This window comes from Epinephelus lanceolatus, chromosome 16 (assembly GCF_041903045.1).
Source record: "Epinephelus lanceolatus isolate andai-2023 chromosome 16, ASM4190304v1, whole genome shotgun sequence".
Classification (NCBI taxonomy): Eukaryota; Metazoa; Chordata; class Actinopteri; order Perciformes; family Serranidae; genus Epinephelus; species Epinephelus lanceolatus.
Genome location: NC_135749.1, coordinates 25,163,901 through 25,176,753, shown reverse-complemented (window position 1 = coordinate 25,176,753; position 12,853 = coordinate 25,163,901). Strand labels below are relative to the sequence as shown.

At 35.9% G+C, this 12,853-nt stretch overlaps 1 protein-coding gene across 1 annotated transcript; it reads left to right on the top strand.

Moving 5' to 3' along the window:
• Positions 1-1,580: 1,580 nt before the first annotated feature.
• On the top strand, positions 1,581-12,853 carry LOC117263219 (sialidase-1-like). The gene is made up of 7 exons (XM_033636420.2): positions 1,581-1,851; positions 2,669-2,858; positions 6,737-6,999; positions 8,989-9,171; positions 10,086-10,305; positions 10,722-10,958; positions 11,059-12,853. Exons 1-6 carry the CDS (start codon positions 1,765-1,767, stop codon positions 10,940-10,942), a joined length of 1,164 nt encoding a protein of 387 aa, XP_033492311.1. The 5' UTR covers positions 1,581-1,764; the 3' UTR covers positions 10,943-10,958; positions 11,059-12,853.

Here is a 12,853-nt window from a genome sequence, read left to right as displayed (position 1 = left end):
ATATATATATATATACAGTACAGGCCAAAAGTTTGGACACACCTTCTCATTCAATGCGTTTTCTGTATTTTCATGACTATTTACATTGTAGATTCTCACTGAAGGCATCAAAACTATGAGAGAGAGAGAAAGAGTGTGCAAAGCAGTAATCAGAGCAAAGGGTGGCTATTTTGAAGAAACTAGAATATAAAACATGTTTTCAGTTATTTCACCTTTTTTTGTTAAGTACATAACTCCACATGTGTTCATTCATAGTTTTGATGCCTTCAGTGAGAATCTACAATGTAAATAGTCATGAAAATAAAGAAAACGCATTGAATGAGAAGGTGTGTCCAAACTTTTGGCCTGTACTGTATATATATATATGTATATATATATATATATATATATATATATATATATATATATATATATATATGTATGTATGTATATATATATATATATATATATATATATATATATATATATATATATATATATGTATGTATATATATATATATAAACATATATATATATATATATATATATATATATGTATATATGTATATATATGTATATACATATAATATATGATAACAACCACAATAAGACATTGAAAAAGTCCATGAAAACAAATAACTAGCAGTGCTGTCTGGCAAGAATAATGAACAGCAACAAAAAAAACAAATCTGACAGGAAGCAAAGATATCACAACAACAACAATAAATACAACAAAATAGAAAATAAAAACAATGTCACAAAGCATGTTATGTAACTGATGTATATTTATGTATTTATTAGTTGAAATGTATCAACAAGCATTTAAACATCATTCAGTGGATGCATAAGGTACATTATTGTGCATACAAACGTTATTTCAAATGAAATGAAAAAGCCAATATAACTAATATGAATCATCTAATATCTAATTAAAGAGATAATTATAAATAAATAAATAAATAAATAAATCATGTGTAAATAACTATTATTCAAGAGACTTGTCAAAGAAGTCTTCTTTTGTCAATACTTAATTAATAAAAAATGTTCCACGATAAATATGTGTGTAAACAGTGCAAATGACAATTAAATCTTATAATAGGTAATAATGATAGAATTAATAAAATATAGAAAAAAATGTAAATGATTTAAAGGACAAGAAAAAATAAGAAAATAAAATAAAATAATTTAAAATAAATAAACAAATACAATAACATGACAAGACAAAATGCGATTTTGTGTAACTTTTTTTCCTTAACTTTATTGAACAATTGACATTTACAACAATGAGGCAACTAAACCATATTATCAGAGTACATGGGCATGAAACTGAGTGGAGGAAGAAAGTAAAAAAAGATTCGTCAGCCAAAATAAATAACGGAAATAATACAATACATAATAAAAATATATAAAGTTATTTGGTCTTCATTTGAGAGTAAACCATTTTATTGTATATATTTATATTTTATATTATTTTTATATTTTCAGGGTTTGTTTATTTGTACATTTCTACACGGCTGAGCAGTTTATTAGTATTTTAATTTTGTGTAATATTAAAATGAAAAACTTCCCCTTTGCGTGACGTCGTCATCATGTGACCGCCCATCATGGTCACATGATCCACAAGCAAGATGCAGCATTTTAGATGAGCAAAGAAGAGCAGTTCCGCCTTTTATCTCTCTGTGTGTTTCTTATGTTCTTGTGAATTTATTTCTCAACTCATCGTCTCGACTTTAACTTAACTTATCTGTCGCAATACAGAAGAAAGTTTGAGGACGTGACTCAAACATGGAGACAGAAAGCCGCCTCGCAACACTCTCTGTACTTCTGTGCGCCGTGTTGTGTCCCTGTGTTTTTACCTTTAGCCCTGAACAGGTACAGTAACGAAATGTCATAGAAATACGTTGCAGCACAATAGAGTGTCATTAATGTAGGTGCACATGGTGTTAAAGCTGTAAAGTGTTCAGTGTCAGCTTGATTTCACCGTTCAAACCGACTTTATTTTGTTTCTAAGCTGTTACATGTTTCTGTTAATTTGTCCAGCCTGTACATGCGTTCATTTTTAATTGTTTAAGTGTTAAAATTACTTAAAAATAGTCATTCCACTCTATAGAAATACTTGACCTGCATTCAAGATAGAATAAAAGTAAATGGACTCAAAGTATCCAAAGTAAAAGTATGTGTTAGTTTAATTATATTACTGACCCATTATTAGAAATGATTTGGTATATAAACAGTACCTAGATGTTGTAGGTGGTTGACATGAAGCTTATTTAAATGCTGTCTATACGTATGGGTAGTTATATCTATAGCACAACATCCTATTTTATTACTGATTATGATTTCTTTGTAAAGTCTCGATCTGAAAACAACTATAGCTGTCAAACAAAGTGCAAAGCCTCCCTCTGAAATGTATGAAGTAGAACAAAGTAAAGTACAAGTACTTCAAAACTGTAAAAGTACAGTACTTGAGTATATGTCATTAGCAACATTACACTACAGCTTGTACTGTTACGGTCGGTTTGGAATAGGCCACATAAAATGAGCGCTTTCTGAAATGAAAGTGTGATCATCACCTGCTTGGGTCACCTGACTCTTCTAACTGGTTTTGCTATCAGATAGTGGAACTCTTTTTTCCCCTTAGTCAGCCATCCTCTCTTCATTTTCTATCTTGCCTCTCTCCGCTGTCCAGATTGACCCTCTGCTGTATGAGGAGCAGCTGCTGTGGGTGAGCGGAGCCCAGGGGCAGGTGAACACCTACAGGATCCCCCTCCTCACCTTCACCCCCAAAGGAAGCCTGCTGGCCTTCGCAGAGGCCAGGAAGTCAGTGGCTTCTGATATAGGAGCAAAGTTCATTGCAATGCGGCGGTCCACTGACAAAGGCAAGGATGAGCACCAGACAGAAACTGTCAGAAACACAAACACACACACACTAACAGAGTGGGTACAAATCTATCATCCATCTCTTCAGCCACACAAGGTGGACAAAGGTCAAAACAGTAATTAACAGTCACTTTACTGAAGTTTCCTAGTTTCTAATATGACATAAACAAACATGTTAGCCACAACTTTAACTATCTTACGTTTTTCAACTTGTTGAATATACTGTACTTTCATTTTTATTATATCTTTAAATAAATTGTTTATTGTAAAATTTGTCAGAAAACATTATGACAAATGCAAAAGTAAAGAAACAACATAGAACAGGGGTGTCTATGCTATTTTGAATGGCAGCCAAATTAGATGTGAAAACACCTGGGGCCAGCTGGTTCTCACATCATATGGGTTTCCAAAAACAATATCACATAAAAGAGGGGCAGCCCTCGCTTTTGACTTTACGCATCTTTGCCGTGGCTACTATCTAGCAGGAAACATTTGCGTTGTTTACAAAAACACATTAGTTCAGCCTGCATAGTTCCTACTTGGTGCATGTCTACAAACTGTATAATAGTCTTGCAATGGTGAAGTAAATAGAAAAAATGCAAAGTGAACTTGCTTTATGATCACCTATGTTACGTCAGGGGCCACATGTAGTATATAAAGACAAGCAGCGGGCCACAATTGGCCCCTGAGCCAGACTTTGGACATGTCTGACCTTCAGTCTGCATGCATATCCTTGGGCACGATACTAAAACGCAAATTGTGAGAGAGTGTGAATGGATAACTGAGTAGCAGGTGGTAAACTCGATGAATGTGTAGTGTAAAAGTGTTTAACATATACGATCGCAAGTCCATTTACCATTTACAAAAACATTGCCTCAAGGTCCATTCATACTCCAATTTTTTCCAAAGCTTTCAGTCATAACTCATGACCTTCATCAGTGAAGAGAGAGTTGCTCAGTATGCAGAAGAAGTAAGATTTTAATGCCTCTGCGCATTATGTTTTTGGGTTGTCAGTCCATCCATCCCGTTCTTGTGAACAAGATATTTCAGGTACGCCTTCAGGAAATTGCATAAAATTTGGCACAAACGTCCACATGGATGCAAGCATGACCTGGTTAGTATTTGGTCTCACAAAACATGTTTTTGGCCATAACTCAGGAATTCATATGGTAATTATGAAAAAATTTCACACAAAGGTCAACATATCAGTGACATCATAATGTAAACACTTGTCTGGTCATTATTCAACACCACAACTCAGGAACAGAAGTGGAGACATTTGGTCAGATACTGAATTAGTGACTCTAATCATGGGTGTCCGACTTGAACCTGTGCTGACTGTATGGATCTTCTGTGTTGTCACGTTGAAGATGTGTGTGAATTTGTAGCTTCTTCACCGTCCATGTTTAAAGCATTGTAAACTGTCATGGCTACATATGAGTCTGGACGGACATGGATATAAACTGTAACTGCAACTTGACTGGTTTGCAGAGGTATACAAGTGATTTTTTACCAAATCGTTGTTTCCAAGATCAAGAATAAACGTTCAAGCTCAGCCTGCAGAAACTTACATGTGTTAAAAAAAAACAGGAAATATCAAGCTTCCTGAAAGACTACCGAGCACTAATTTGAGGAATACAAACAAACATCTACAAAATAATTGTTTTCACTTAACAGGAGACGTTGTTAAATGTTGAATATGTTAAGATAAGTAGTGCAAGAAATTTAAATAAAATGCTGTCTGAAATGGTCAAAAGTGTGATTTAAAATTAAAAAAAAATATCTTATTAAAGAATAAGTAAAGAAGAATATGAATTAAACTCTTTTATAGCACATTTCATACAAACATGCAGCCCAAAGTGCTTCACATGGCAACATTTGAATGACACAGACACAAGACAATAAAATATTAAATAAGCAAACCAACCAAAACAGAACAAACAAACAAACAAACAAAGATGATTAAAACTAGAATAGAATAAAAAGAGAGTAAATAAATAAATAAAATAGAATAAGAATGAACAGGAGAGATAAAAGAAGGTAAAAACCAATGGTTAAAACTTAAAAATCAAGACTGTAATGTTACTTCACATTGAAAGCCAGATTAAAAAGATAGGCCTTTAATTTACGTTTAAAAATACAGAGAGATCTTAGGGGAGTAAAAACAGAAAGTGCTCTCACCAGTACTTGTATGGGATACATGAGGAAAATTTAAAGCAGTAAAGCAGTGGAGGACCTTTGTGATCTGGCTGGAACATAAAAGGACAAAACAATCTCTGAGTTGTGGAAGGACAGGGTTATTTAAAGCTTTATATACAAGTAAAATAACTTCAATTCTAAAAGATACAGGGAGCCAGTGTAGTGACTTCAGCAGTGGGGTAATGTGACCCATTTTCCCTGGCTGCACCATTCTGGACTAACTGTAGTTTTCTTCCTGACTTTTTGGGTAGTCCAATGAAAAGGGAATTGCAGCAGTCTAAATGGCTCATAATAAAAGCGTGAGTAAGTATTTCGGCATCTTTCTGGGTTTATGCACAAATTTGATGCCAGCTCTCATTACTTGTTGTTGTTGTTGATTCTCTGTCTTTTGGATACATTTTGGGCTGTAGCACACAAACACTGAGGCTCAGTATCCAGCCCTTCTTACTACAACACACGTCTGATTACATGCACAGAGGTTAAAGGTTTATGTTTGTTTGTCATCTGAGCTGTAAAAGATATAGTGAAACAGAAGAAAGGTTCTTCTTGACTAGATTATCAAACACAAAGCCACAGACAAAAATGTCAAATATTTACATTTCTCTCTTCAGACAAGGCAACATTCGATTTCCGCAACTTTTTTACCTTAATTAGACAACAGTGATCTGCTCTTTATGAACACACCTGACCTAAAGAAGTTAGATGTGTACAAATGTGCTTTATGTTATATAACTGACTATGGGAATCGCGTTCGTCACTGCTCACTGTATGCTGCTGCATAATGGCCATCTCTGTACGTCTGCAGACATTTATATTGGTTGGTTTTTATTTGTAAATCTCTTGTTGGCCTGGTTTCTTCTCATCTGGGCACATAAATGTGTAAAAACCCAAATCAGTATGGCCTGCACACTATTCAACTCATGCTGGACCCCAAGGTTTGAGCGGAACTAGGCAAAAAGTTTTAAAATATTCTGCCCTGTCTTCCTGGAATAATTTGCAGAAGGACCTGATATTGTTGGAGCTGATCACTGTGGGGGAATATAAGTCCATTTTAAAGGACTGAGAAAATAACACTCTTGGTCAAAGTGATTATACCTACATATTTCACTGAAATTGTTCTAAAAATTGTATTTGTTTATGTATTATTATTATTATTATTATTTTTTTTTTTTTAATTGCATTTTAACTGGATGTTGTGCTCGCTCATTTGTGGTGTGTGACAGTTGTAATTGTCTGTTTGTGTTAATTTTTGTGACAATGTTTATGTGGCCATCTTGGTCAAGCCAATCTTGAAAAGAGATTTGTAATCTCAATTAGATTTTTACCTGGTTGAATAAACAACACAATAATAATATTTAAAAAAAAAAAATCATATGTCCAAATTGATAAACAAATAAATGTAATAATTTACTGCAACACAAAAAGTATTAAAAGTGCTAGACAAGACAAATTCTCTGAAAACATATGCATTTATTGCTGTAAGACAAAAGGCTTCAGGCACAAAGCAGGAACAAAAAGAGACAAACAAAGAATTTGAGGTTGAAAACTGATGTTTTGACATTTTGTGTGCTATAGTGGAAAGTTGAATAAATTAAATACTTAAATAATGATTCAATTTTATGTAAAAATATTCAGTGTGTGTGTCTAAACGCTCTCCTGCTCCTCCTCCGTCCCTCAGGAGCCACCTGGTCCCCGACTGCCTTTATAGTCGATGATGGAATACAAGGTGACGGCCTGAACTTGGGCTCCGTGGTGGTGGACGAGGAAGTGGGCTCAGTGATTCTGGTCTACTCCATCTGCTTCCACCTCTTCAACTGCCAACCATCAAGCACCATGATGGTGGAGAGCAGGGACGACGGCCTCAGCTGGAGCCAGCCCAGAAACCTCTCGGTCCAGCTTGGAGTGAAGAACTTCGCTCCGGGGCCTGGCTTCGGCATCCAGGTGAGAGAGAGCGTCATGTGAGAAGATGGTGGCTGCAGCTGGTTAGTTGTAAAGTGAGATAAAAGTTAAGCTAAATTGTTTTCCTTGTGATTATGAGTCATGCCTGTCACGTACCAGTGATGATTAGGTTTTAAAGTGAGATTTAAAGGCAGAAATCTCTGTGTGTTTGAAGTAACATTAAGTCACATAAACCTTATCTACCCCCTGCAGCGATATTACAATCATCCTGTGCTATGTGTTCATAAAAATCTTAGCTCATACACCTTTGTTACAACAAAGTAGATAAAGCATTAGATATAACTGTGTTTTTAAATTTCACTGATCCTGAACACTGCTCACCTGGTATCAGACTGATCCTTATTAACAAAGGCATTTTTAACTTCATGAAACTTCACGAAAAGAACAAGTGTATTCCGTGCATTAATATCACAACATGATTTGGTTCTAGTTAAGAACTGAAACTATCTTAGTTCTAGTTTCGAGCTCGCCACATCCTCTGTAAAACTGGTCAGTATAACAGCATAACCTATAGTGGGCTGGCGAAACAATACAAACACCTTGTGAACACTTTGTTGGAAAAAAATAATTTAATTGACTGAAATTGGCTGAGAGTCTGAAGTAACTCAATCAATCAGTCTGCGTCTGTCTGTTTTAATGACAGTTAGCAGCATTTGTCAGCCATAAATGAGAATTTTGACGACCAGATTTGGTGTTCTGAGGCCAAGAGACCAAATAATTTGTGTCTACAGAATATTTGTGGAAACAAACACAGTGTACAATTTGACTGAGGTTGGCAGAATGTGCCATCCTCAGATGACCTGCACCACAAAGAGGAACAGTAGTCACAAGTTGAAACTAACAGGGTCATGATAAACACTGATTTTCAGTAAGTAGAGGATTAACAGATGCTTCTGTAGTCAGTATGATAGCTAAAAATAATAACAACAATAATAATAATAAAGATAATAATGCCAACTTTATTAAGAACACAGAACAGTACATAGCGTACTAAACCAAAAAAAAAAAAAACAGACGATGCATTTAAAAATACATTAAATAACGGGAAATACACAACTATACATCATGCAACTTTGCTTATAAAGGGCATAAATATAAATAATTATAATATGAAACACCCTTTTATAGCATTTGCAATTAAATTAAGTCTTTTATATGAAGTTTCTATGCTCTTTTTATCTCCTATTGTCTGATATTGACTCATAACATATATTGGTATTGAGTTACTGTATATAAAAGAAAATCAGTGCTCAATGTAAATAAAGTCCTTAACATCATAACAAAGAGTTACATTATACATCAGTTTGTTTCCATAGTTATCATGTCAACTTTACGTTGACCTGGAAAGTAAAAACACTTGTAATTTGTGTAATGATGTGCGCCTTGTTGAACTGCATTATATTAATAGAATAAATTGGACGTTGAGCTTTTTGTTTTCAGCCACTTTAAACGAGCACGTTGAATGCATTAGAGACTGACAGCAGTGCATCTGAAATGTGTGCTGCAGCAGAATCATAATATGATTAGAGGGTTTTTGTATTTGTGCAAATGAGTTGCTTAACCCTGTCCACATTCTGAGTGGAGCATCTGTATGGCTGTTAGGAGTTATTATGTTTCTGCTGATGTCTGACAGTTTTAGGACACTAAACCCTCTGTTGGACTGCAGCAGATCAGGCACTATGGATAATAATTATTATTGTTTGTTGAATTATTCTAGCATATGGTGCTAACAGTGTGTCATTCTTACTTTGTAATGTTGATTTTAAATTTTACGTAGTTTCTATCTTTATTTTAATTGTTATTTTTCATACACCTACTTTTGTACTTTATTTGCCACATGGATTTCCCGTCTGAAAATCAGTAAAGGTTTATCTTATTTTCAGAGTTCGATTTAGTTTGTGTTTTAGAATCAAGTTTGCATCTTTGTTTTTTGTATGCTCAGTGCACATGTTTTGTGTCTCTGCACTACAGAAACGTTTCGAACCAGCTAAGGGGAGGTTGGTGGTGTGTGGCCATGGGACACTGGAGGGAAATGGAGTTTTCTGCATCCTCAGTGATGACCACGGACTTAACTGGCGCAACGGTGCTGCGCTAAAAAGCATCCCTTACAACCAGAAGAAGAGAGCACAGGACTTCGACCCTGATGAGTGCCAGGTATGTTGGCTGCTTTTTGTTAATCGCACCATGGTGGTCACAACTCACAGTAGAGACATTTAACGGTGCTGTGTCACATTTCAACACAGTAGAGTATCATTGTTAAATCAAGAGGTTTGCTGTCAGCTTGGGTTGTGGAGCTCTTCTGCCCTCTAGTGACCAAAAGAAGTGCAGCTGTAAAATGTATATTGAAACTAGCAGCAATCTTAAAGAGAAACTTTGGTATTTTTTAACCTGGATCCTATTTTCCCACGTTTTTGTGTCTATGTGACTGTTGGAGACAGATTTTGAATTTGGTCCAGTCAGACTGCTGCAGCCGGCAGCCACGAAACAGGCTGCAATGTAACCACGTGGGGCATGCCAGCACAGTCAATTTATGTCTACTAAAATGTTTGTTTTTGCCACTGATAGGCTCAGATTGTTATTCTTAGTGTCTGACAACATTACGGAAAGCATCCCTACAAAGATAAACCCTTTCATCTTGTTTAACCAGAAACAGCCCTGAAATTGCCATTGCAGAACGCACCAGACTCTGTTCAGAAAGACTGCATATATTCAGATCATACTGGGTGAATTAAGGGTTTATTTCAACCAAACCAGAGTCTGTCATTGTTGGAACAGTGGGAAGACGAACCAGTACCATTTTTGTGAATTTTATTTTGATCCTGTCGACTTTGAATGATAAAATTACTATTTATTTAAATGTAGTCTGGTCAGTTTGGCAATTGCAATTTCAAGGTTTGCAGGTTAAACAAAAGGATCTTACTCTTCAACAAAAAAGTCTATCTCTGTAGGGATCCTTTTCAGAATGTTGTCAGACATTTATAATAACAATCTGTTAGAGGACGTAAATTGACCAAGGTGTTGCCGAACATATGACACTGTCAAACCAAACCCTTTCTGCTCCTCTGCAGCCGGTTGAGATGACGGACGGCAGCATCGTCATCAACGTGCGGAACCAGAACAACTACCACTGTCGGTGTCGCATTATTGTACGCAGCCACGACGGTGGAGAGACCCTGCCCATAGATGATCTGTTCTTTGACTACGAGCTGGTGGATCCTGCAGTAGCAGCTGGAGCTCTGCAGAAAGATGGAGTGCTCTTCTTTACCAACCCCTCTAATATGCAACACAGTAAGAGTCATCATCCCTTCTTCCCTACACTCATTTGTCACCGGTGCTCGGTGGTGAAAGTAAAAGTAGCAATACTATTCTGTAAAAAATACTCTGTTACAGAGTTGTGCCTGTATTCATTCAAAAGTATAGAATTACTATCGGCAAGATGTATTTAAATTATCAAAAGTAAAAGCATTTATTGAAAACAATGACCCCTTTCAGAATGTTTTATCACCATATATATTGCTGGAATATTATTATTGGCATATTAACACATTAATGTCACAGCTGGTCATGGTTGTTGTGTTGAGTTCCTTTCCACCACTGCTGCTGCTTTTCTCCAGGCCAAAACAACTCATCGATTTTCTTTGCTTCAGACTTAAAAGATCAGTATCATCACTACATCATACTAACTTCTTTTCTCATCCCCCAAGGAATTAATATGACGTTACGTTGGTCGCTGAATGATGGCAAATCTTGGGAGAAACAAGCTGTGCAGTTATGGGCGGGGCCCAGCGCCTACTCCAGCATCACATCACTGGACACTGGCTCTGTAGAGGACCAGAAGTACATCTACGTCATCTACGAGAAGGGCCACAAAGACTGTTACGAGACGGTCTCGTTCGCAAAGATCCACCTGTATGGTGGCCGGTAGAGCATGTGAGAGGGAGGTAAGCAGATGTGCATCAAGTCATTAATATCAGCCGGTGCATTAAAACTGATCTGTTGGTCTGACTTCTGTTATAATTTCACCTTGTGTTTGTCTCCCAGATACAATGCTGGAGGGAAAGGGAAACAGAAGGCTGAAACTGACTCCTAGGACTTTCTCAGGAAGAAAATGAAAGACTTTTTATACTCACTTTATAATATTGAATATGGGGCAATGGGAGGCTCAACACCATTAATATTTAGACGGTTTATGGTCAGCTTGTGATAATCTTAAATACAATTTTCTCTTTATTTTATTTTTCTCTTCTCTAGAATTCCCACATTTAATGACGTTGCAAGTCTGATGTCCATTTTTCTGTGTTTGGATATGTTGCCAAGTGTGTGTGTGTTTTCTAAAAAGTTGTTTTTGCACAGCCGCAATTTTGTGGATTTCCTCTTCCTAGACACAAGTAGACAGAATAAAAATATGACCAAGCAAGGGACAGTTAAATGTTGAAGACTAAGTTTCAGACCAAATACACTAGTTTCCAAGCTACTTAAAGGGTAACTTCTCTATTTTTCAACCTGGACTCTATTTTTTGTGTCTCTGGCTTTTGTGTGTTGTGTAAGAGACGAATGGGAACAACATTTTTTGACACTATGCACTGTCAATTTATGTCCACTTAAAGTGCTTGTTTTTGTCACTGACGGGCTCAGATTGTTGACAACATTATCAAAAGGGTTCCCTCTTATGATAGACGTTTTTGTTTGAGAGTAAGATCCTTTTTGTTTAACCATAAACAATGATTAAATCGCTATCGCCAAAACTCACCAGACTCAAATAATTTTATTGTGTATAGAGCCAGCATATTTGCACATTTAAGAGGTTGAATCTAGGGCTGAAGCAAGAACGTTTTTCTAAGTTATATTTTATTTCTGTCAACTTTAAATTAAGTGCGTTTAAAGGTGATAAAATTACTGTTTATTTAAATGGAGTCTGGTGGGTTTGGCGATAGAGATTTTGGGGCTGCTCCTGGCTAAATAAAAAGGATCTTACTCTTTAACAAAAAAGTCTATCTCTGTATGGATCCTTTTCATAATGTTGTCAGACACTTAAATTAACAATCTTAATCTTAACAAATTTAAAAAATTGCTGTCTCCATTAGTCACTTAGACACAAAAATTTGGGAAAATAAGGTCAATACTGAAGTTACTGTCCAGCAGCAAACAGCAACAGCAAATGAAAACATCACAATCTTCTGAGATGACTAATGACTTTCAGCAGTTTGAATATGATGTTAATGCAGTGTAGATTTTAAGCACCTCTGCATTGATCACGAATTCACCTCACTGTCAGAGCCACTCTATGTTTGACGCTGGGGTGAAATGATTCCTATTTCCTCAGATAATGTAATTTAATAGTGAAGCAGCCTACTTTCAATTCTCATATGGGTTCACGGTTTTATAATTATAATTACTGCCTTTATTGAAATATGAGTGTGCCATGAATATAGGCTGATTGAAATAGGTTCTGCTGCCTTTATAAAACCAGAAGTTGTGTGAAATGATGTGGATGGCTTTGATATATTGGGGTTTGAGTGGTTTTAGAAAAAACAATAGTTAAAATAGAAATGAATCATGTGTGCGCGTGTGTTTAATGAATGTAAGAGTGAAGAGGTGAGAACATGATGTAGCCAAAGTATCCTTTTATGCACTTGAACAGCATGTATTCTGATATTTTGTAATCAGTCTGAAGTTCCCTCAACTCAAATTTGGTTATTTTATGTCCAAATCAAGTGTCCATTTATGCCCTGTATTATCAGCATTGTACACAGGGTTAGATTGTTTTTATGCAGGACATTATCTGATCTGTACTATCTGTAAAATAAATAAATGGTTTCTAACAATTGTGGGCAAA